This window comes from Eretmochelys imbricata, chromosome 12 (assembly GCF_965152235.1).
Source record: "Eretmochelys imbricata isolate rEreImb1 chromosome 12, rEreImb1.hap1, whole genome shotgun sequence".
NCBI classification, from domain to species: Eukaryota; Metazoa; Chordata; order Testudines; family Cheloniidae; genus Eretmochelys; species Eretmochelys imbricata.
The window spans coordinates 30,655,342-30,681,888 of NC_135583.1; the positions used below are offsets into that span (position 1 = coordinate 30,655,342).

General features: G+C 40.0%; 1 protein-coding gene across 1 annotated transcript in view; it reads left to right on the forward strand.

Annotated features, from left to right (window-relative positions):
- The window catches only part of VAT1L (vesicle amine transport 1 like), an 86,641-nt gene that overhangs the window by 18,983 nt on the left and 41,111 nt on the right, over window positions 1-26,547 (forward strand). Inside the window, exons 4-7 of the mRNA XM_077830989.1 lie at window positions 13,228-13,370; window positions 20,261-20,364; window positions 21,463-21,518; window positions 24,439-24,633. Coding sequence (XP_077687115.1) covers window positions 13,228-13,370; window positions 20,261-20,364; window positions 21,463-21,518; window positions 24,439-24,633 — 498 coding nt within the window. The remainder of the gene's footprint in view (window positions 1-13,227; window positions 13,371-20,260; window positions 20,365-21,462; window positions 21,519-24,438; window positions 24,634-26,547) is intronic.

Sequence of the window (26,547 nt, forward strand, 5' to 3'; positions counted from 1 at the left end):
ATGTTGTAGGATGCCCAGTCAGTCATGACCAGTAACTTTCAAAGCAATGAAGAGACTCCAAGGAGAGGGCTTGCCATACTCCCTGTTTTAGGCCCCCATTCACCAAGGTACTTAGGTATGTGCCTAGCTTTTAGCACATGAGAAATCCTATTGAATTCAATGGGACTATTCATGAGTTTTAAGGTGGGTAAATACTTAAAAGCCTTGCTGAATTAGACATTACACACCTTCTTAATGCCCCAAAAATGCAACATCTTTTTATTGATCCATGGATGAATCTCCATGCTGGGGGTAAAAAAGGGAGAGTTCTCTGGAGGTTAAAAAAAAAACAGTGGCAGGATGTAATCACGATATGCAGGTCCAATTATACCACGTGGACCCTAGAAGGGTAAGTCTTCTATTTCTGGTGGTCTTTGAATGAGAAGTCTCATGGTGGGGCTTCTATCACCCTAGGAATGGCTATGAGTGTTTGATTCAGCACAGAGTTGACCCCCCCCTACTCGCTTGCCAGGATAGCATTGCCATATCTCTACAAAAAATGCTCATCTGGCAAACAAATGGAATAGTAACATGAACCCCAGTGGGACTTTTTGCCTCAATATAAAGCAATTAGCTAGTTACTTGAGATGAAGGTTCATTAGTGCTCAAGTGCAGCATGAGTGAGTTCTCTTGCTCTTGGGTCACACAAGAAATGAACGTTTGAAAACAATTTAATAGGGTTAAATGTTTAATTCTGGATTATGGGAGATTCAGCGTTGATTTTAAAAAACTTGTTTTCCCCACTTTCAGCACCAATGAGACCAGCCCTTGCCATGTAGGGCTTGTCAAAATGGAGACATCCAGGAAAGTTAATTCAACTGGACCAAAGTGGATTCATTAAATTTCTGTGTGGTCACTCTCCTTCACAATTAAAAGAGGGTGTTCACACAAAGGTTTAATGTAATTTAACTAATCGACTTCAAATTCATACCTTTAGTCAATTTGAATTAACTGTTGTCTCCACGTGGACAAACCCTTAGACATCTAATTGTTTGAAACAGGCTCTTGTGGGTATTTCGACATCTGAGTAACAGCAATTGTGCCTCTGCATTACTGAGTGCAAAGTTGCACCCCTTAAAATGGTGGACTTCAAAATGAAGGCTGAAAATGAAGTGCTATGAGAATAGTGCCATACGGGATACATAAAGAGAAAAGATTTTTTTTTAAAAATCAATCTAGCTATGATTTGTTTATCTTTATTTTATTAAGGGTAATATTTTTCAAAAGCACTCAGCATTAGCCTAGCTTTGCTTATTGGTCATAATTTAAATGGGAGTGGAACTATCTCAACTTTGAGCTCTTTTGAAATATCCCACATTAAATGATGTATTACATAGATTAGTATGGTTAGACCTCAAATTACAGCATTTCATCCTCTGCATCCATAGAAAGAGCTGCACAATGTGACCATGGTATTACCGTAGGAAGTGCTTTCAGTAAGGCCGAGGCTTGTTCCTGCAGACTTGGTTAAAACAAGAGCTACTCCCATGAAAATCGCTCTGAGTTACTTACGAATGCTGGTGTAATTCATGCATTCCTCTGGTGGAGGTGACAGGGCTTCAACCCAAGAGTTATAGAGCCTGAGACAAAATGCAAAAGAGTCCCACCTGTTCCAGTTTACCGCCCATTCTCTCTCCTCTCTGTTATTTCCCCCTGCTCTTCACACTCTCTGTAGATTCTGTTCTCTAGGGAGACTAAGGGATCTTCTCTGCCCTTCCTCAGAGGTCAGGGAAGAGGAGCAGCAGGCATCTTCTGCTGTGGATGCCAACAGGTGGATGGGAATCTTCCTCCCACTAAAGTCAATAACAAAACTTTCATTGACTACAGTGGAGTAGGGTCAAGCCTATTGGCAGAAGGGTTCTCCTCTCCTGGCCTATTGAGAAAATAGATCTGGCACAGCTGCTGGGCATTCATGCCTTGGTCCCAGCCCTTCTCTTTGCTTTTCCCTGAGCACAGGACCCTCCCCTGCCACTCTGAAACTTACTTGAAGAGGATCCAGGGGGAAGAGACGCATGGAATAGAGCGAGCCTGGAAGAGGAGTCTGGTAGCGACCTGCATGACACTACAAGACCGCTTTATACCATATATTTATGGTATATATGCTTTAGACCATATATTTCATCAGGGCCCCCTGCTAAACCCAGGGACTAGGACAGTGTTAGTGGTGAAAGAGTCTAGTTGGCCATAATTTGGCATTCAGTAAACGTACAAAACTAGTGTAACTGGCACACAAAGAGGCTATGGCGGGCAATGAGAAGGAAGCAGAAGGGCAGGGCCCTGCTTTACCCTATAGTCTTAGTTTTCTGGGGTTTTATCCTCCCCTTCCATCTTCTATATGTGCGTTGCCCATGTTTTGCACGCCTGCTGAAAGCCATAAGGATGTAAATTGCACCACTTCATCACTTAACCTCTAGATACTGTTAGGCGTTAATATTGAGTGACTCTCTTGCACTAGTATTTCAGTTTCACATAAGCTAAAATTAAACTTACGCTCATGCAGAGACATTGATTGCAACCCTCTAGCTGTGATGTGACCTTCACTTTCAGGTTTAACATCAGAGGAAGTGCAAGCAGCATGAGTAGGTTCCGGACCGCAATCTCATACGTTTGAACTTGAAGGATAAAACTGGTAGGACAGCGCTTTTAGGTCATAATGACAGCACTGTTTACTGTTTGTCAGGTACTCTTCATTTTAATTGGCAGACATGGCAGCACACATTTTCCCAGCGAACCAATCTACGTGAGCGATGATGGCATTTTTTGGTTTAGCTATTGATAACTGTGCCTCTGTAGCCTTAGTACAAATCTACAAGGTTTTATTTTGGGGGGCGGGGAGGGGAAATATCTTATTTTTAAGTAAGTGAGAAGCAGAATGAGGAGTGTATGGCAAACGTAAGCAGTGGCATATTGTTAGCAACAGAAATGGTGCAAAATATTCATGGAGAAATGGCAATCCTAAATTAAAGTGTGGGGAAACGTGTCACCAGCCCAGGAAAGAATCAGTGCCATGCAAAAATCTGTCTGAGGTCCTTGCCTCAGTGCACAGTTTATTCAAACACACAAACTCAAGAAGTAACACAAAACAAAGCAATTCCCCTGACCGTAGCAAGCTGTAGTCCCCAGATGCCACAGAAAAAGCCTTTTCAGCCATCCCTCCCCAGAGGGCAAGTCCCTTCCTTAAATCCCCTGTTGAGTCATGTGAAAGGCAGGCAGCCCTTATTATTATTTATTTGTATCCTGTCACATAGGGACTTGCATTTTTGTTCTGGAGTAAAATGGTATAGTTCCCTTGATGTTAATAGAGCAGTGCTGATTTACACGCTTTGTTTTAAATTGAACACAACTGGCCAATTTTGCAGGTGGGGGGAGGGAAACATTTTGCAAATTTCTGCTAAAAAATAGGCCTGCTTTTGGGTAAAAAGAGGCCATTATCATTCAATGATCCCTGTTTTGATCAAAAAACTTTCTTCTGGTGTAACTAAAATCAGACCTGTCCCAAATCTGTTCATGAGTTTGAACTTCTCATATTCCATTTCACTACTCAGCAATGTTTGCCTTTTCTACTGGCTTCCAATTTCCCTGTTTTAATTGGAAAATGACACCTTCACAAAGTGCGTTATGTGTAGGTTGATGTATCCTTGCTCCTCAGATATCTCCTTCTAGATGCTCAGAGGTTATTATACCCTCGCCCACAGTCGTCCTATTCAGAATGTTTTAACGCATGTATCCCATAACATATCCTGAATATAGACATTGCTTCATGTCCACCTTTAAATATGAATATACCAGGGGAAAAAAATCTGATAATGAATAGTAGATTCTATCCACATTCAGTCCCAAACAGGAATCTAATACAAGGTTGAAACTGAATGATTTAAAAGAAATGAGCAGTATCTGTAGACTTGACAAAAATTAGACTAATGGAAGGATATTTTGGTTTTTTTTATGCTGCTCATTCTGAGATATTAGATGTACTGTGCATTACCTTTTTTAGATGATTTATTGACTCAGGTTTTAAAGCTGGACTCAATTTATATCTAATCAAATAAACAAATTTCATACACAGAAATCTTGCTAAAGGTATTTTGGGTCAGAGTCACAGCTAGGGCAAGTTAGCAAGTCAATGTAGCTGTGCCAGTTTATACAAGCTGCAGATCTGGCCCATTTTGATCAAAAGGGAGGTTGTCAAGATAAAAATCTATTGTTTTGTTTGTTTTTTTTAAAAAAACCCAACTTTCCTGTGGTCCCAGTAACACCTTAAGATTGTTAAAATAAACTTACTTAAAAATATAATTTACTTTTCATCATCCATGCTTTTTCTCTAAATTGAGTGAAATTCATAAACAATGGAACTAAACTGTCAATTTCAATTTTATGTTTCTTAAATTTCACTTTTTTGGTTCTCCTGTATGACTAGCAAAACACGACAGGTTTCCCACTCTGCAGGTGAGTAGCTGAACTTAAAAAAAAAAACAACAGGCCTTTTAACTGGACCTTAAAACATTCACACACAATATTGCCATTTCTACTGGATTTTGTAGCGACCCAACATATTGGTTCTATAAATTGACGTTCATGTAAATAAAATCCATCAAACCATCTTTGAAACTTGCTTGTATGCCAAGTACAATATTATGAGAGATTTCTTATATTTCCATAGAAGCACTTTAATCTGAGTCATTTATTTCTCTAAAGACTCTAACTGTGGTGTTCTGCATGATAAGCAGTGTAAAAATTACAGGTTTTGGAAATAAGATTAATTCTGTTTCAAGAAAATACTTCATCATAACATTGATTGTTTCAGTGAAACAGCTGATCACTTTATCCAAAGGCTGCTAAGTCCTATTAAAGGTAAAATTAGTTGTCAAATGAGATTTGGATTTCCATGTTTTATTTTCTCAGTTTCAGAAAACAAGAACCTGTTTTGTGGCTATGCATCAGGATTTATTTCCAAATATTAACAATTCGGGGGCGGGAGGGGAAGAGTGGTTGGTGGCTTTGGTCTTTTGTTGTTGGGTTGTTTTTTTTGTGGGGGGTATTGTAGTCGTGCATGTTTAATCACATAAGTGCTAGGTTGGTTTAGCAGCGCATAAGTGATTACTTCTGGTGAAATTCTGCCTGCTTCCCCGCCCCCACAACATCCAGGAAGCAGGCAGAAGGCTAACCAGCAGTGAAGCTGCTGATGTGGTTCTGCTGTGCAAGGAGCAGGTAGGACTGGAAGCCCTCTCAGGTCTGCATCCATTACAAAGATGTTCTCTCGAGTGGAACTATCCTAGCAAGCAGGAGATATGGGCTGTGGTTGGCATATCCTCAGCTGGGTGACTCCTCTGGCCAAATTGTGCTCCTTGTAGAGAATGTGCAGCAATTCGTCACCAGGCTTAGTTGCCAAGTAGCTTCACTGCTGCTCCAGTGCAGGAGAGGGGAGGACTCTGTTCTCTCCAGTCTCTGCAGAAGTCCTCCATGCACATCCCATTTCTGCAAGGGGCCCGGGACTGGACCCTCAGGTATTTGTAATTAAAATGTGTAACCTCATAAACATGAACTTTTAATCTGAACTATACTGGAAGGAAACTAAATGAGTTAAGGGATTAGAAAGGAGATTTGAGAGGTTTGCATAGCCACAGCACTGTTTTGGCATGCAACCAAATTCTACCTGTCTTTACTTAAGATTTGAGTCCACAGGTACTTGACTTCATTGGGAAAAGCATGTAGGGTCTTGTATCAGGATCTGGCCCTATATCTTGGTATGGAGGGTCGCAGATGTACGTGTGAACTACATCGCCAAAAGAAGAGAGAGGATATTAAATTAAGGTCATTTGTCCTGAGAAGGAGGAGTAGGAGGATAAGAGAAACTTACACAAGAGTCCTTCTTAGAATTGGCTCCAGACTCTTCAGCATTCTTGTTTCAGCCCACTATAAAGGTATCTTTGTCCAGTTTGGACTTGGAACACCCACAAATGTCAGAGGGATGTTGTAGTCTGGGGTTTTGGTCAGGCTTGTATCTACAATGGGTGCACCATCCAATCTGCAGCAGGTTTCGCACACATCATTTCTTCTTGTGCATTTTCCTAATGGCCCGGCACTCTCTTGGAAATGTGAAACTCTGGGAATTTTTGCATCATGTATATAATTGCTTTCTACTATAATAGTTTGACCTTTTCAGTATTCAGTGTTTTTGATTCAAGGAACATTTATTATCCCCTTTCCTCCCAAGTTAAAGGGACTGTACGCAGAAAACTAAGTATATTCTAGAACAATGAGAAGATCAGCGTTTGACTTCATTAGCATCCTTCACAAAATATCCATTTATCATCATGGTTCATACTGGCCCAGTCTGTTAGGAGGCATCAAAATGGAAAATGGCACCAGATGAAACCAGTCCCATCGCAGAAGTGTAGCTACAAAGAGAAAGGTACAAAAGCCAGATCTTGTTTCCATTCTAAGCTCATGGTGTAATTTTCTGGCATGGGCGTGGGAGGGTTAAAATTGGATTCAAAACAATATAGCCAGTTGAAGGCAGAAGTGAGTTGGAGACTAGTAAAAGAACTGGGTTCCCTATGTTTCTGAGGGATGAGGAATTCTCTCTCAAGCAAAAATGGCCGATGGCAGCGAGAAAAGATGGCCTGTGCTTTGAAACACTGGAGTGGGATTCAGCAGGCTTGGGTTCAGTTTCTGGCTGTGCCCCAGGTTCCCTGGGTTACGTTCAGACATGTCATTTAACCACTCTGTGTTTCGGCATCCTCCTCCATTTTTCCCCCCCTTTGCTTCGCTGTCTGCTTAGTTTATAAGGTCTCTGGGACCAGTGCTATCTCTTGCTGTATATTTATACAATACCTCGCACAACAGGGTCCCCGTCTTGAAGCTTCTAGGAGTTACCATAGTATAAGTAGTAATAATGTCCTTTCCTGAAAAACACCACTGAATGGACTTCCAGTGAAAATTACATTCATCCTTATGTGGAAGGATGCCAAGGCTCACAGGGCTATCTAGTTATCCTAGTGTAAATAAAAGCTGATTACTGATATTTATTATATATCACCAGGAGTTCTATTTGGAATGAACAATAAGTGTGTTTATCCATGAATGATCTTACTAATCATGCAGGCAGTTTACAAATGCCAACCTTTGGCTAGAAATACAGCAAGGGTTTGCTAAATTCAGCCAGACATCATTATTAGACTCACAGTGCCAGTTCTTGCCTCCAGGTCTCTGTGAGATTACACAGGCGCAATCAGAGGCTGAATGTGGCTTATAAATATGTCTTCTGTACATCTGTTTTAACAAAATAACTGTAGGGACAACTCTATATTCAATTCCAAATGTAAGCAATTCAGTGTTTATCCAATATCTCCTTCCCCAGCCTCAAGAAAATACCATTTTTCCATGTTAATTCAGAGCATTTAAAGCCCACTGTGACTAGAGATGTAAAACTCAGACAGTTTAAGGCACAGATCCTGCAAATAGCTCCCCACAAGCAGACTCCTGCACCCACGTAGAGCTCCATTGACGTCTATGGAATTCTGCCCAAGCCGAGGAGCTTCCATCCACAAGGAGCTGCTTGCAGGATCTGGACCTTAGTTTGTAAGGGGTCCTGTATATTTTGGGCCTAAGCCGATGAGCCCTTTGGTTTCAAAGGGAGCCCTACGTACAGAGGCCTTGCAAGAGTGGGTGGTTAATTTGTTCTGACTCACTCTCCACATCTTGCTTGTGAATAATAATAATAAAAAGCTTAGTAAATACTACACATAGTTGTGCCTGCTTTCTTGTCACAACCATCTGATAGAAGTGAATATCCATCAGACTCTTTCCCCCTCTGCTTATAGAGTGCGTTCACTCATAACTTGACCCAGCTGATTAGAAACACTTACAAACATCTCACCTAGCCTGGAGAAAGATTGTAATGAAATCAGGCAAAAGCTGAGCTTGATATGAACGTTTTGCAGAGCTCTGCTTCCAGCCTGATTATTCTGCTTTCAGTGGTACTGGGTGCAGAATGGTAATTCCATTTCACAGGGGATTTCAAGACGTCCAAATTTTGGTTTTGCTCCTATTGAAAACAAAATTTAAAAAAATTCAAAATTCTGTGTGACACAGAAAAATGGAAATGTCTCATGTCGATAACTTCAGAATAAATTCTTCCTGGTGGGAAGAAAGGGAGCCACGAGTCTGGATGCTTTGGGAGCCATAACTGAGCAGGGAGCCCCAGAGCTTGGGACACCCAGAGTTTTCAGGCTCCCAGCTTCTCTTCAGCCTACCAGGTGGATTATCCCAGAACAGGGAAACCTGGAAGATTTGGGGTCTGTGACTCTGAAAGCCTGGGCATGTTTTGAAATCTGCCTGGGTTTCGGAGGAACTTACCTAAAAATGAGCTGTCTCCACAGAATATTTCGATTGTGATGAATCAGCAAACTGAAGAAAAAAATTAATTTTTCCAACCTGCTCTAGTTTTCAGTTAGACCAGGAGTAACTATTGAATTAGTCTCATTTTAAGTGGGAGAAGAATCAGGATTCATTTTGTGTCTCACTTGCTCCTTGTTCCAGGCTCTACCAAAGAGCAACGTGACTTTTCTTTCTTAAATTCAGACCAACATGTTGTGAATGTCAGCCAGAAGCAGCGGCTGCAATTGTATTTCATAGCTCAGGAGAGCTTAAGCAACATGACCAGTTCAAAATACTACAAGATATTTCATACTTTCTAATGGATCATGCTAAAAGGAATACATTTAAAAAAAAAAAAAGCACTGGTCAGATTACAGGGGCTCAACTCCTCTGCTGTAAAATGGCAAAATTATCTTAAAAAGGCGTTTGAGTAAATGACACAAACTAACCTCAACCATGAAATATCGTTGAAAGTCCTTCCTCATCCCTCATTTAACAGGCATCCAATCCTCAAGTATAGTGTTACTAATAAAAGAGGTGGAGTAGGCATGTTTAAAAATGCAATATTTGTCTCTCACACACTTATCTCCTATTGTAAGCTTAGCAAGGTGCTCTGGCTATTGGAGGTACACTAGGCCTGATCGTGCATTTTGAATGCCTCCCACTGTAACTTCCTCACTAGAGCTACAAAACCCTGATATAGCAGCACCAAACTGCCCTAGTTGTTTATCAAGATCGAACATTTGCAACCTACCATAATTCTTTCTTCTTTTTTTTTTTTTTAAGGTAGGCATAACATGCTGCAGAACTTTTCCAGTAGAAGGAGAATTGTGGTACAGGATTAGCCCAAGGCACCTCCAAACCTTTTCAGAATCTTTAAAGAAGATATACAGATTTTTAACGCCATGCCCCCAGACTGTACTTCATAAAATTAATGCTCTTCAGAACCCACATGCTATGCCCCCCACCCCGGGGGAAAAGATGTCAAATACAAGTAGCAAAGAGTGTGCTAATCAACTTCCTTTTCAGTATGGTATTTATTTTTGTGTTGCATGTGCCAAAATTCTATTCCAAAGGATCAAGGGCAAAGAGGATTGTCAACATTACTTATAGTATTTCTATGGAAGGACTAGTGAGGATAATCATATAGAGGGTGAAAGTTTGCTTATTAGAGACAAAAACTTAGGGAAACTATTATGTAAAATCTCTAAGCTCAAGCACATGGCTGGAAACATATATTTTTTCATTGTACCTTAGGGTCCCAAAACACAGTTTGTCAAATTAGGTTGATCCCATTGTTGTCAGTTCTCCTTTAAATTGGAAATGGTAAAACTGAGAGGATGATTGTCATAAATATAAAGGGAAGGATAAACACATTTAAAATCCCTCCTGGCCAGAGGAAAAACCCTTTCACCTGTAAAGGGTTAAGAAGCTAGGATAACCTCGCTGGCACCTGACCAAAATGACCAATGAGGAGACAAGATACTTTCAAAGCTGGAGGGGGGAGAAACAAAGGGTCTCTCTCTGTCTGTTTCAATTTTTGCCAGGAACAGAAAAGGAATGGAGTCTTAGAATTTAGTAAGTAATCTAGCTAGATATGTGTTAGATTCTGTTTTGTTTAAATGGCTGATAAAATACGCTGTGCTGAATGGAATGTATATTCCTGTTTTTGTGTCTTTTTGTAACTTAAGGTTTTGCCTAGAGGGATTCTCTATGTTTTGAATCTGATTACCCTGTAAGGTATTTACCATCCTGATTTTATAGAGGTGATTCTTTTACTTTTTCTTCAATTAAAATTCTTCTTTTAAGAACCTGATTGCTTTTTCATTGTTCTTAAGATCCAAGGGTTTGGGTCTGTGTTCACCTATGCAAATTGGTGAGGATTTTTATCAAGCCTTCCCCAGGAAAGGGGGCATAGGGTTTGGGAGGGGAAAGACATTTTCAAGTAGGCTCTTTACCTGTTATATATTTGTTAGACGCTTGGTGGTGGCAGCAATAAAGTCCAAGGGCAAAAGATAAAATAGTTTGTACCTTGGGGAAGTTTTAACCTAAGCTGGTAAAAATAAGCTTAGGGGGGTTTTATGCAGGTCCCCACATCTGTACCCTAGAGTTCAGAGTGGGGAAGGAACCTTGACAGTGATAGTTACTCTTCCGTAGCTTGACTGCAGCCTTAGTAAGATGAATATCTACATGTAAATGGTGAACATAAGAATGACAATACGGGGTTTGATCAATGGTACATCTAGTCCTGTCTTCCAACAGTGGCCAATGCCAGATGATTCAAAGGGAACAAACAGAACAGGGCAATCATCAAGTGATCCATCCCCTGCCATTCAATCCCAGCATCTGGCAGTCAGTGGCATAGGGACAACTAGAGCATCCCTGACCATCTTGGCTCTTCAGCATGTGTGCAGTGTGCCCTGTCGTTTAATAGCATCGTCATCAGCCAAGTGAAGAGCCGGTAGTCCCCCGTCAATGTAAGTCAGCAGGCACTCGTCAAGGATAGTCTGAAGTTGTCTGCACCCCATCTGAAGAGAGTGGCTGCACAATTGCCCTGTCCTGTTTGAAACCGGTTCACGGATGACCACAGGTGCCTTGGCAGGTCAAAACCTAGTGGGCAGATGGTTGGGTAATGAGATGATTAATGACTGTCATTGCTGACCACTCGTTATGCCAAGCAGGTTTCATCATCATAACCTGTGGTGGCATAAGTGACCATAAAGGGCATCTGGAAGACCAGCGAACTGAGGGGTGATTGAAGAGGTCTGAGTACAGAGGCGAGTCTTGGCTAATAGCCATTGATGGACCTATCCTCCATGAATTTATCTAATTCTTGTTTTAATCCAGTTATAGTTTTGGTCTTCACGACATTCCCTGGCAATGAGTTCCATAGGCTGACTGCATTGTGTGAAGTACTTCCTTTTGTTTGTTTTAAACCTGCTGACTATTAATTTCATTGGGTGACTCCTAGTTCTTGTGGTATATGTAGGGCTGAATAACACTTACTTTCTCTCTTACACCATTCATGGATTTTATAGACTTCTGTCATATCCCCACTTAGTCGTCTCTTTTCCAAGCTGCAAAGTCAATCTTCTTAATCTCTCTTTATATGGAAACTATTCCATATACTATTCCATAAACTATTCCATTTTTATTGCCCTTCTCTGTACCTTTTCCATTTCTAATGTATCTTTTTTGAGATGAGGTGACTAGAACTGCATGCAGTAATCTAGGTGTGGGTATACCATGGATTTATATAGTGGCATTATGATATTTACTGTCTTCTTTCCTAATGGTTCCTAACATTCTGTTAGCGGGTTTTTTTTGGTTTTTTTTTGACTGCCATTGCTCTTTGAGCAGTTGTTTTCAGAGAGCTATGAATGATATGTATAATAAGAAAAAGGTCATACTTTTTCTGTGCAGAAAGCTGGCTGAAAATAGGAAGATTTTGCAAAAAAAAAAAACCCCAACATTTTGAAGTTTTCTGTTTTGCATTTTCCATGAAACTTTCAGCAAATTTTTCCATGAAACTTTTGTCAAAGTCATGTTAAGAAGTTTTTGTTTCTCAATACTCCGTTTTCAGTCAGAAAATGTATTTTCTGTAAAGCAAGAAATATAACTTTATAAACAGTTGATTAAAAAAATTCAGTAAAAAGTTATGTTTAAAAAAGACATCAGAAAATGTTGCAAAAATGAGAAATTTCTGTGAAGTCTACAATTTTTCCTAAAAATGCTGTTTTTGACAAAAAGACCAAAATTGGAAAAAGAAACACTCAAAATTCTGACAAGCTCTACTGTATTCTCTCCAACCCTCCTTTCTTTATTAAGAGATACCATTAACTTAAAACCATGTTAATTTCTTCATACACGAGTTAAGTAATTTCAGGTACTACACCAGCATTTACAATTTCATATCCTATTCTAATAATAACCATTGTTCTGTGTTTTGTTGCTATGTGAAAAACCCACCCAAATGGAGGAAAATGACTGTACCAGGAAAAAGTGATATCCTGCTTGTTCATAAGGGCCCAGATCCCGAAGGTACTTAGGTGCCTAACTCCCACTGGTTTTAATTAAATCAATAGAAGGTAGGAAACTAAATATCTTGTGAGGATCTGGGCCTTAGAATCCTAAGTCTCATTGACTCTCAGTGAAACTTTAGCTCTTACTCAGTGCACCCAATGTAATTTTAAGTAAATGAGTCCTCCACTGCTCACATGTTTATAGTGACACAAGCTATTTAAGAGCTTTCAAGTGTTTAAGAGCTTTCAAAGCCTAAAGATGCACATCATACAGGTGAGCATAAGATCCACTGATCATTGTGGATTTCCCCCAAAGTACACTCAAAAATCTGGCCTAAGACACTGGCAAATGCCCATAGTAAACAAACTGGAAAAAAAATAGAAATATTTTTCTGGTAATCCTTCAATAATCATCATTTTAGGTCAGTATGTAAATGTCTTTCATGCAAAAGTATCATTTTAAGTGGATGCTGCCCTTTAATTGGAACATTTTACAATAGCTGAATTCACTTCAGAACACCATTGTAAAAGGGATATATGTGTGGTAGTTTTTCCAGTATAATTTATCACTTGCTAAACTAATTTTATCCCAAAAGAATATTTTTCTGGATATGCGTGGGTTTACATCTGTTTTACTGTGTGACTGTGAAATGTCTAACCAGGATAAAGAAAGTTTTGAAAACTGCATATGGCCAGCCTGGGATTTTATTGTATTATGAGTGAATTGGCAGGCAGAAATCAAGTAACTGACTTTGTCCGTGGAACTGATATAACAATATATTTGCAGGGTCAAGCCGTTGCTCAGCTCTGCTCAACGATCCCCAGTGTTACTGTTTTTGGAACAGCTTCCTCTTTCAAGCATGAAGCAATCAAAGATTCAGTAACTCACCTGTTTGACAGAAATGCAGACTATGTCCAAGAAGTAAAGAGGTAAGGATTTTATTTTGATTATCAAGTAGTAGCTAGCAAATTACTATGAAAACAGTGGGTTAAGCATATCTATGAGAACTGAATAAACAGGTTGGTTTTGGAACAATCACAGATCTAATCTAGACGTTCTCTAACTTTCTAATGAAAAGATAATTATAGCAAATCAGTACTTCCCTCTTCCTTTACGATCCAACATGGGCTTTATTGAGCATGTTCACTTAGATGCCTGCTACAAGCCAAAGGAATTAAATGAAAGAGAACAAAGAACTTGACTGGGGGGGGATTTAATCTCATATTATTTTATTGTAGCCTGATAGTCTTTTATTATTGCTGTTCACTAAGTTGTTTTTAGTAGATTTGGTGCAATTTCTTCAAAATGTTCGGGAATTCTCTTGTGTGATTCTGTCTATCTAGGTTCTTATATTGTGAAAACCACTAGTATCTTGAGTTCTATGGTGTCTGGTTGGATTGTGAATACTTAAAATTTGTCTGTTTGCTTTAAGGTTAGATTAATTTGGTGACCTCCTGAAGTTGTCACCTAGGCTTCAGTGCTTCACAAATGCTTGCAGTTTTTTGGGTTAGTCTGATTAGTGTTGGCTGCTAAGGGATAGATTTGGTAGGGAAAGTAAAGAAAATCTTCTCTAATTCTAGAAACAAATATTTGATGTTGCTGTTTTCTAATTCTACTTTAAAAATAAAGATGTCTTGACTGCACTGATGCACTATCTCAGTCAGCTGGAGGGAGCAACAGAAATTTCTATGTCCATTGCACATGCACGCACTCCAGTAGCATGTTTTGTGGGTTCTCCATAAGGTTCTCCATAAGGGATGCTGCATCAAAATATATGCAAAGTTTTTAGCTTATATCACCTTGGATTGGGATCAGAGTGGATCTCATAAGCTAAGCAGGCTCAGCGCATAGATGGGATGTCCCCAAAAAGAACATAGGCCACAGGAAGTAGTGTTGGGTATTCGACTGGTGACATGCTTCCTTCTCAAGTCATTGCTGCCACAGCTTGGTGTTGGGGGAAACCATGGGAACTTTTGGAGGAGTGGCTGTTGAAGATCCTGTGGCACTCCTCTGTAAGATCAGGGTGTTTAGTCCCCATATCCTGACATAATTCTAGTGTGAGTAATTACATTGTGCTTCCCACAAGTATTCTCTGCATTGTCAGCTGGATACAGTATTCATCACTCTTTCATCCTACATGGGTTGAATAGTCTGACTACTGCTAAACACCCCTGTGGCAGCTGAAGTTGGTATGCTGGGGTATGCATGTGAGTGCTCTGTATCACCCCCTTAACACCCTTCTTAACTCCCATTAAGTTCAGTGGCAAGACTGTCCCTGACTTCAGGGGGAGTTAAATCGGGACTGTAACAAAGGCCTTTTTATATCAGAAGAAAATTTCACTCAACACGACATTTCCTTAGATCAGGAGAAGAGTTGTCTGGCAAAGGGTATCTGCCCAGCACGACCTCCTCAGCCCTGGACTGTTGATAGGACCTCACTTCCCCCCACGGGAAGCTGCTGGGGCTGAATTTTCACTGCCAGTGGGGAGCTGCTGTAGCATGATGATCCAGCTCCTCTTCACTTCCTTCTGGGAGCAGCTGCAACAGACCAGGAGTTAGCTACCTCACACTGTACTAGGGCCATTTGAACAAACGGGAAGAAAATGTTCACAGAATTTTTTCACTGTTCAACATTTGAAATTTTGAAGAAAAATTTCATCAGAATTCAAAACCAGCTCCCGTTCCTTATCCATGGGATGCTGACTTCTCCTGTGCTCAACCAGAGGAAGATACAATCTCCTTGGAATGCCCCACTGCCTATTGTGGTAGGTGATCATTGTTCTATTCCAAGGGATTATTACAGTGGAACCCAGTTATAGTGGAGAGAAATTTTGCTACACGGAGTCCATTAAAATGCATGGCAGCACTTTGTAGCTTTCACTCTGGTTTACTACTAGTGGATTTTCCCTTATGATCAGTCCACAGGGACTGTGATTTGGGGCCATTTGGAATGGAAGATAAAACATACATGCAAAATGTTACATTTCCTCTTTAGGAAGACTGCTGTGACTATGATGGCAGGGTGATGAGTGTGTCACTGAAATGTAGGTGGAGAGCTGTGGAAAGTCAAAATGTCCATCCCATGGGAAATTCCAATATTTTGAATTTTTGGTTTGGTCTCAAATCAGAAAATGGAAAACGTTGATCTTGCAGAAACTGGGTTTTCCATTGGAAAAAACATTTTGATGGAAAATCCCTGACCCGCTCTAGTAGATAGACGGCTTGGTTGCCAGAGGGCAGTGGCTCTACTTCAAAGCCTGCTTTATATCAAAATCCTGCAGTAACAATGACTGGGATGATGTTTACAATAAAGATACATTCACTGCCCTGATTACTTCTGAGAGGGTACGTTAAGTATCATTAAAAAGAAAAGGAGTACTTGTGGCACCTTGGAGACTAACAAATTTATTTGTGCATAAGCTTTCGTGAGCTACAGCTTCATCCGATGAAGTGAGCTGTAGCTCACGAAAGCTCATGCTCAAATAAATTGGTTCGTCTCTAAGGTGCCACAAGTACTCCTTTTCTTTTTGCGGATACAGACTAACACGGCTGCTGCTCTGAAACCTGTCGTTAAGTATCATGTGTTTACAAATGAATGCTCACCAAACTGCCTAACTGTAGAGAAAATTGTGTGCACTGTTTTAGCAGTAACCAATTTATTTGAGCATGAGCTTTCGTGAGCTACAGCTCACTTCATCGGATGCATACCGTGGAAGTGAGCTGTAGCTCACGAAAGCTCATGCTCAAATAAATTGGTTAGTCTCTAAGGTGCCACAAGTCCTCCTTTTCTTTTTGTGAATACAGACTAACACGGCTGTTACTCTGAAACCTGTTTTAGCAGTGCCAGTCCCCAGATATTAGAGAGACAAGGTGGGTGAGGAAATATCTTTTATTGGTCCAAGGCCTGTTTGGTGAAAGAGACAAGTTTTTGAGCGCGCAGAGCTGAGCAGACCTGAAGAAGAACTCTGTAGCTCAGTAGCTAAAAAAGATATTACCCACCTGGAGAAATTATTGGCCCACACATATCAGCAGTGTCTAACTGTTACACTACTAAGGGAAGAAGTCTTATGTTTTGTGGCTCTTTGTCATGTGTTTCCAGCAGACATTTGAGAGCTCTTTCTCTCTCTTTTCTGAGGAAAATGAAAGATTCTTTATAGGTCATAAAGCTTTCTCTGTTCTCCGACTTTGTCTAATTGCAGTTAGGCAATTGCAAGAGGTAGGGTCATCACAAGCTAACAGTTGCTTTTGGGGAGTAGAAACTGTTGACTGCACCTTATGCCTTTGATAGTCCCCAGGGTATAATTATCGTAGAATAATGTACCAGTGGTTAGCATAATTGTTTAATTAAAGAGAACTGGTCAATTATTTACAACTACTAGAGATATTTACTTGGTTATAAAGTAAAATAGCAGGTTTTAGTCAAACTGGAGGCAGGAGCTCACAGGTTTAGTTAGTGCAGAGAAATGTGAAACCAGACTTTGTTACTGGCACCATTAGAGTAACTAATAATTCTCTCTCTTTTCTTAAAATAGCTCTGAACGTTGTCAGGTTATATTTTGCACCTGAAAAAAGATAGTGGTTTTTTGGCCAGTAAATACTGAGCTATGTTCAGAAATGTATGCAAACAAGGTTATTTATTGGAACCATAAAAAAATTCAACTCCTCTGTTGCACAAATTGTAACCATATTCTGCCCTTGGATTCATGTGGATGGCTCCTATTGACTTCTCTCTAAGCTTGGTTTGACTCAGTGCAGGAACCTCATAGATCAAAAATCCAAAACGGAATTCTGTCCATGTTCTGATGCTTAAAAACATACTATCTAAGGAGAAGTGAGATAGAAAATGACCCGTTTCCCCTTTTTTATTTTGCCTGATGAATGCAGAAGCAGACCTCCTCTGCCATGTGACACCCATTCACACTCAAATTTATACCCACAAATCCTTCTGGTATGCTGCAGTTTTTGTGTAGGCCCTTCCATAGAAGGATCTATTTGGCTATTCAACCCTTGCCAGGCTGAAGAGCATACGCTGTTCGAGTCTGTGCAGCAAAGCCCGAATGAGCACAAACTTTAGGGCTCAGATTCAGTATGAATTGCCTTTGATGAGGAGGTCGATTGTTCTTCTACCAAATGGACAATTCTCTCTTAAACTTGGTTGTAGCTAAATGGAATTCTAACATGACTGGGCGAAGGGACACAGATTGAGCTATGCTGGAACAAGCATTATTTAGCTAGATAAGGACGTTATGTAAACTAGAGTATGACATTAGATCACTGTTAAACAACCTCAGCTGCAACCTCAATTCTTATCCAGGCTAGAGCATGGTTGTTATAACCATCTATACTGGCTGGCCGAATTATTTTAGGATCCTGGTAGGCCCATGTTGAACCATCAATTGAAAACTCTTAAGATCTACGGAGACAGGGTCAAAACTGTTGAATTGCAGCCCCTGTGGGGTTTGCTGTGTAAAAGTGAGTTAGCACAGTGGTTTTCATTGTAGTTTTAATGACTAAAGCCTAGACTGTACCTCTACATGAGAGAAACTGCGTAGGTGGTAAAATACTCTGTAAGATTCCCCACTGAGTTTTTTTTTGAATTCTTCTATCTGGGTGGTTGGATTTGCCCTCTTGTTCATAAAGCAAGGGGTTGACCCCCACCCCACCTCCACGCGCCTTTGAATCCTCCAAATTAATGTGCAAGATGCAATGGAGCCCAGGATGCCCCAGTTCTGCCCCTATGCATCTAGGGTGCCTCCAACCCCACTGGGCACTCCCTGACCCCACCCCCCCCGAGCCTCTGAATGCCTCCATGATGCCCCTTTAATGCTTAAAGTAGTTTTCACATTGAAGAGGGGACAATACAGCTCAAGGCTATATTCTTTACTACAATACACATTCCACCAGCCTATGCATGGATACCCAAACCCATGGAGGGGTCTCCACAGAGACTAGGGCAGGAGTGATGGTACCCTGTGCCACCCTCCACAAAAAAAGAGGAGACCCACCCATGGATGATTCCTTCCATGTACACAGGTGAATTGTATACAATTTGGCTCCAAGTGAAGTTACTATCTGGCACCAGCACTGTAAATCTTTTTGTACCCTAACTTATTTAGGTTCTTATGATAACTGTGAGTGCCTGCCATCATTATCAGGAGTTACAAATGTAATATTTGTTTCTAGTGTGGAAACTATAGATTTCAAGTTTCCCTCTGAATATGCATGGAGGATGAATCGAAGTGTATCATGTAGAATTATTTGCTTCCCTGAAGAAATTCACATCTAACAGCTGTTTTTATAAGCACCAATACATCCCCATGTGTCTGAGGATAGACTCAGCCCTTAGTCACCTAAGTAGCATTTTTGCACTGGATTGTCATCTCGCACTGGCTTCCCACTAGTGTAACTATTGACTTCAGTGAAGTTATTCTTGATCTACACTGGTGTGAGAAAAGAATTGAGACTGTTGACTTGAATGAAACATGAAGAAGATTGGGCTGTATTGTGAGCAAACACTCCTACAGCACTTCTGCTGCATGGTCGATATCTTCTATGAAGTAGACCAATGCTGTTATTACATTCAGTTGTTCATTCCCATGATCCATGCTCTAGTCTTTCACAGGCCTCTCTGATCTGCATAAACACTTCTTGATTTATTTTCATAACCTCCCTATTTTAGATTCCCATCTTGCCCTGTAAAATAGTTGTAGTGATTAAATAATGATTTTCTCTCTCCCCCCCCATTCACATAGTCTCTGTGCCAGAGATTAACAATATATAATTTCTACCTTCTCATGTTCTGCTTCTTTCCCTCAGTTGTTCTGGTTACAACACTGTTGCTCAGATAGATAAACATATTTTTATCATCCTGTAATATACTATCCCTGTCGAATCTCAATTAAGCCAAACTTCTCTTTCCTCCATAATTATCTGTACCACCTATAGCATTCTGACCACTCCACTATACTCTTCTTCCTCATTCATTTTTCCAGAAGAAAGAAATAAACAAAAATAGTGTAAAGGTAACCAATCATTTACTAAACACTTGGCTTTCTTTGACGCAACTCCTTTCCCATCTCACATATGTATGTTTAGTTCAGGCCAGATTCTGACATCTTTACTCACATTGAGTAGTATGTTACACCACAAATAGCCCCATTAACTTCAATGAGATTGATTGTGGAGTAAGATACTACTTAACATGTCTGTGTGTGGCAGAGCTGAGACTCTAGGCCAAGTTTTTCAAAAGAGACTAGGAGTACTTGAGGCACCTTAGAGACTAACCAATTTATTTGAGCATAAGCTTATGCTCAAATAAATTGGTTAGTCTCTAAGGTGCCACAAGTACTCCCTTTTCTTTTTGCAAATACAGACTAACACGGCTGTTACTCTGAAACCTGTCCAAAGAGACTATTGATCTTGGCAGGTTTAGAGTAGCAGCCGTGTTAGTCTGTATCCACAAAAAGAACAGGAGTACTTGCAGCCTAAGGTGCCACAAGTACTCCTATTGATCTTGTGTGTCTCCATTGTTGCATACCCAAGTGGAGACGCCTGGTTTTCAGAGGGTGAATGCTAAGCACTTTTGGAGAATTAGGTGTTCTTAAAATGGCTCCAGTTGTGTACTTTGTAACTGAGATGCTCAAAATCACTAGTTGCTTTTGCAAATCTTAACATTAGATAATAAACTCTTCCGACTCCTCTCTAAACTGCCTTTCAAACTGTGGGTGCTATGTAAACAATAACCCTATAGTAGACCAGTTAAAAGAAATGCAGCCTTGAGTCCTGTTGCAGTGTGAAATTTACCCTCCTTTTGTTTTAGAATCTCAGCAGAAGGAGTAGATATCGTTCTGGATTGTCTGTGTGGAGAAAATACTGGAAAAGGCCTCAGTCTTCTCAAACCACTTGGGACTTACATTTTATATGGTGAGTAAAAACAAAACAATTAGAAGTTTATTTCAAAAATACCAATATGCCAACCTCTTCTAGCAGCATGGGGACACCCTTTAAAAAATCCAAGCTACTACATTCTCCCTGGGGAGTATGAAGAAATTATCTGCCATGTTACACTTGGTCAGTTCAATCATTTCTTTTCAAGAGTCTCTGAGAATCTGATTGATAGGCTAAAAAATTAGGAGAAGCTAGTTGCTACAAAGCAAGTTGTTTTTTCAAAATATTCAAAGGCGGAAATGGCTCTGTGGTTCAGATAGTTGAACATCACTTGGCCACATAGATGGAATATGTTTGGGGAGCGACTTTAGATGTCTTATTCCTCAGGACACAGGAAGCTAGCAGTTTGGCAGAAGTAACCGTAGTATGAAGCATGGAACTATAGAAAGAGAGTCATTCAGGAATGGCTTCATTTGCTCTGTCACCAAGCAGTGCAAGCTGAATCCAGACTTCTAAATCTCACATTTTAGAGCCTCAGCATGTATCACTGGCCACTCAGCGTATTTAATAATAGAAATTGCTTCCCTATAACTCTGCCTACGTGCCACATAACTTACTGCTAATGAAACAGCAACATCCCCAGCCTCTGTGAGAGGAGAGTTAGATACTACATATCTCTGAAGACTGGGAGAGGGGAAGTCTATATGGTTATAGCTACCACCTAGCTGCTAAACTATAGTGGTAGAGAGGAAACTGTAATGGGGAGGAAGAGATTTGCTCTCAAAATACCTAATATTATCTAGTCTGCTTGTCTATGAATATCTGTTTGAGAGGCTGAATTGGTGGTTTTTCTGATCTCAGAAATAATGAAAGCTTATCTGTCATTTGGTATGAACAAATCTTTCTTTTGTTTCTGAAATGTGTAGGATGCTATCAACTTGACTTCTTTGATTGCTGTAGCAATGATAAAAGGAAGGGCATCATTGTAGCTTATGCAATTTGGAAAAAAAACTAAGAATTTTTCCAAAGCACAAATAGAAATGTTTTTATTTTTTTAATGCAGACAATTAAATGGCCTCATTCGTTGGCATGTTATAAGGGGTGTTTATATGTACGTGATCTCTTTTTTTTCAGGTTCATCTAATATGGTTACTGGGGAAACAAAAAGCTTCTTTAGCTTTGCAAAATCAGTAAGTATAGTGCTCCTGTAGTTCTGTTATACCGCACTTATTAGCATTTATCTCCTAAACCCATTATTTTTAGCAGCTTAGTTCATCTTTACCAACACCAACCTAATTTGTCTCCATTTCATCATTTACTAACTCCAGTATATAACATCACACTAGTGCAAATGAAGAGTGGTAAATGTAGCTTGGACTGATATGTTTTCTTTTGGTATGACAGCTAGACAGGAGTCTGCTCTGTATGCAATAAATATTTGAGTTGCCAATAATCTGTATAAAGTCATTTTATATCTTAGACAAAACTAAACCATCAGTTTATTTTCTGAGCTGGTAATAGCATGTTATATCCACTATTCAACTGTACTCCCAGGGGGTTCTTTCCTTCTCTAATGTGGATGTACAGTGATGTGAATTCAAGGATCTACTTGGGTCACAGGGCTCAGCTGATGTTCTGTCATCTCCAGGTGTACAGAAGAGTCCTAGGAATTAATTGAGCCATACAGGGTATGTCTACACTGCAATGTGACTACAGCTCATGTAAACATACCCAAGCTAGCTTTAATCTAGCTTACTCAGACACCAGAGCAGTGAAGCCGCAGCAGTGCATGAGTAACTACCTGGTTTCTGGATGGGCTTGTTCAGTCCACACTGAAGCGTGTGGTACCATGGCTTCACTGTTTTGGTGCCCCAACTAACTAGATTAATGCTAACTTGGGTGTGTCTACACAAGCTGCAATCACAACCCATGATTGAAGGATAGACACCCATTGAAATGTTCTTATGGTGCTGTCTTACTCTTTTCACTGATGTGAACAAACTAAAAGCTGAAGTATTAATCAACTATTCCCTAGCCTATTACAAGTAATGAACAAAACTGTTCAGACAATTCACAAACATAAAAAAGGCCAAATCTGTCATTAAATTGTTTGCAAGGAAAAGTTCAACCAGCTCAGAAAGTGATTCCTTCAGATATGAGAAACAAGGACACAAGCTACTAATCAGAGACCCACCACACACAATTTGTCTGCTAAAAATTCATCAACACCTCATACCAGCAACTCTTTTTCCCAGAAGAAATTAACTTCAGATATCTCTATGGAGCTAAAATGAGGATATATCAAAATCCCCAATAAGAGACACTCAGAGACTTTACCTCTCTATCTCACATAGTGGCAAGGGCTAAAAGGTGCAAAGATACTTGTAATTAGATACAAACATAGACCTGAAATAGTCTGAAGGAATTCCTGTCACCGTTAAAAATCTGTATTATCTTCAAAGAAAATAGCTACATACGAACATACAGAAAAAGATATTGTGGGTGCTGAAACAACCTGGTCTTGCTAGTTTGACATAATGGGGACAATTGGGAAATGCAAGACCAACATGTCCATTAAGTTATTCTGTTGTCTCTGTTGCTGCCTTGGTTTGTTTTTGAGCCTAAGACTAGGCAAGTTTCGCGCTGCACATGTGAATAAGTCAAGGAGACGGGTCACCACATGTTTTTCAATTGGTAGAGTAGACAGCCCTGGTAGAAATTGAAATTGGCTCCCACTGGTCCCATCTAGAGCAGCTACTGTAGGTTTTGGAAGAAAGCAACAGTTACATTGGTTCCTCGAGCTACTGGTTCTCCATCTGAAACCAAGAGAAGCCCAGAGAATGAAACTTGTTCTAGGATACTAATGCAATCCACTAGGAAGGGCTATACTGTTCCATAAACAGATACCAAGGTTTTAATCTAAGTGTGCTGCACATTGCAATTGTCTTGAAACCAGGTTCCCTGGAGCTAGCGTGATAACTAACTGTATGGAAGTTATAGGCTAAAACAAAAGCCTTGATCAACATGTCCAGGTCAATGTTACAAAGTCTTAAACCAGAATGAGTCAATAATAGCTGCTTTGTAATGGGTACTGGAGGGAATAATGCCACCTCTGGAAACTGAAAAGGCAATCAAAGGGAATATTTAATCAAAATATTAAGTAGGGCATTGAATTGTTCATAAAAATGTAAACTGCTTTTTTACACTAATCTAATTAACCCTGTGAAAATTAGGTTACCAAAAACCATAAGAATTTTTTTAATTAAAACTTTGCCCACTAGAATAAAACTCGCTAAGATGTGAGATCTCACTTACAAGATTGCCCTGGGGCTACAGTAGACAAAAAAATGTCATTAGAGATAATACACAACTCCCAAAAGTTTCAATGTACAAGACTTCAGCAGGAGCTAGACAGAGAGGCAAGAGCAGCAGTAAGGTTTACATAGTATGTTTGGTGGGATGTGTTATAGGGAGGGAGTAGGGCTAAGGGGTTTTACAGAGGGGTTACATGGCTTCCCTAAGGTAACAAAGGAAGACTGTGGCAGAGCCACAAATAGAATTCAAGACTCCTAAATCCTGCCCCTTAGTCACAGGATTATCCATCCTCCCAGCTGTCTGCGTTTGCACCAAAACCCTGCATTTGACCTTCACAGGCTACATGTCTGTCTACCCCATTTCTCTGTGCAAACCTTGTGGCTAAGACAGCTCTGGAAATCTTTGGAATTTGGGCACGAAAACCAAACAAGTGTATTTTATGCCCATTACTCTACATCGGACAGTTCAGTTTTCTGTGCAGCTATTTTCTCATACTGTGTCTTTCTGCTGCTATTGTTCACACTTTTATTTCATGAATCCTCTCTCCTTCACCCTAGCCCTTGAGCTGTCAGCAAAACAGTGCCTCTGTATTTTTGCTTTGTTTTTTCTTAAAATCCTTGAAGTTAGTGGGCTTTTGATCAAGTGCTGTGTCCTGTTTGCAGAGAACCTTTATTCTATGTTTGTTTGTTCTCCCATGCGAGATGTAACCTGTTTGCATACATTGTAGCATTGTGAACCCTATTGTCTATATGTTAGTTTGTTCTTGTAACCTTCATGTCATTTGTTCCTTTCCAGTGGTGGCAGGTTGAGAAAGTGAACCCTATCAAGCTGTATGAAGAGAATAAAGTCATTGCTGGATTTTCTCTGCTAAATCTACTTTTCAAACAGGGCCGAAGTGGCCTAATTAAGGGTATAATGGACAAACTCATAACCCTGTACAATGAGAAGAAGATCAAGCCTCTGGTTGATTCATTATGGGCCCTGGAAGAGGTAGGAAAATAGTTATTTTGAAATATGAAATCAGACTTAGTAAACTATTTACAGTAATTAATTTATTCAACACATTTTGCTTTTACTTCTGTGTATGAATTGTTTGCCAAAACCCTGACAGTGTCACATTTCTTTGTTATCAAGAGTTATGCACACATTTCTACAATGAATAATTGTTGGTTTGCAGAGGATCTGTTCCTAGTTTGTGCAAATACTCCTAATGTATGAAGTGATGAATAGTCGCATGGTATTCTTCCTATTACCTGATTGGATGAATTGTCTAACTAGCCAATGCAGCATGAATTGCAGATGTTAGTTGAATACAACTCAGAATCTGCCTTCAGTGAATAGCCTAATACTTTACAACGAGACTCATTTCATGCCTATATTTGTGCTAGATCAGTCGAACAACTCAAATGTTTGCAGAAAGTGAATACACAAGTGTTGCTGATCTGGGCAGATCAGAATTATCTTCTGATTTGAATGAATATTCCGGGACACATTTTTCGATTGCTTGTTCAACTCTGTTTAAAGGATTGAAATCAATCTAGCCTGCTGATAATAGGATAGTTACACACCCCTACTTAACCAAGCCACTGTTTTCTGAAAACTCTGCTGTCCCTAAAATGTTGTTAGAAAAATAACTCTGGTCTTCTTAGCAGTCTGAACAGACATTTTTTATTATTCATTTGTATTACAATACCACCTCAAGGTTTAATTTTGCCCTGAATTTGTCTGTGAAATGTACCAAGTTTGACACACAGCTAAAATGATTGCTTCCCCCAGCTCTGTTGAATGTGAATTCTAGTTGTACAGTTGCTATTGAAAAGGTACATAGGTTGGCTGTGATTGTGCTGGTATTACCTGGCATCCACGGTGAAAGTAGTAACCACCAAGCTCCGTCAATGTGTGATATCAGCCAAAATTCTGGATGCCTCATAATCAGAGTTCAGACAGGGCACAGCACAGAGACTGCTCTAGCAGCACTAAAAGACTCCCTCCGCAGGCTATGGTCACTGGTAAGATCCTCATGTTCACACTGCTGGATCTCTCTGCAGCCTTTGACTCAGTGGGCCACAAGGTAGTGCTAACACACCTATGTGACTTAGCAGGAGTACCTGGCCCAGCACTACAATGGCTCCAATTGTTCCTCTCCAGCAGAACTCACAGAGTGGTGATGGGTAAATGCTCCCCTTCTTGAAGGGCCTCATCTGTCCCAGCTTCTCTTCAAATGTCTATTTCAGACCACTAGCAGAGATAGTGAGATGCCAGGGTGTTGGAAATAATAATTTTCATAATAAGTTCATTTGGGTTTACCACAACTAAGTTTCCCCACGAGTATTCCTTTATTAGTTCAAAGGCCACTTGATGTTTGTTACATCCAAAACACAAATATAAGCATATGCACACATCTCTGTTCTGTACCCTTGCAACAACAGTTACAAGCATTGGCCAAAATACTTACAACCGGATCAGACTCAAGAGACACCTTCCCACCATGACGTGACTCCTGATGGGCAAAGGAAAGCTCTCACAAAGAACCCCCAGAAAAAACCTTGTTTGTAATCGTGTATAAAAACCAAGTTAAGTCATAGCTGGTTATGGGACTTTTGCTAGAGCCAGATGAAAGCTTAGGGCTGAACCCTATCCTCTGTTCCAGTGCAGACAAGATTAATGACTGAGGCTCTTTCTTCAAGGTTTTCTTATCTCATTTTGCCATATTTCTCCCTAACTACTGGGCCAAGCATTTCTTTATAATAAACTAAACAAACCAGTAATTTACTGCATCCGATACCCAGTTTTTAAAAAATTTGATAACCTCAACCCAAATCTTAAATAACTCTGATATTTCAATGATCACTACAAGTTTAACACAAACAACCTTGTCATGATTTTATTCCTTTTGATTACATT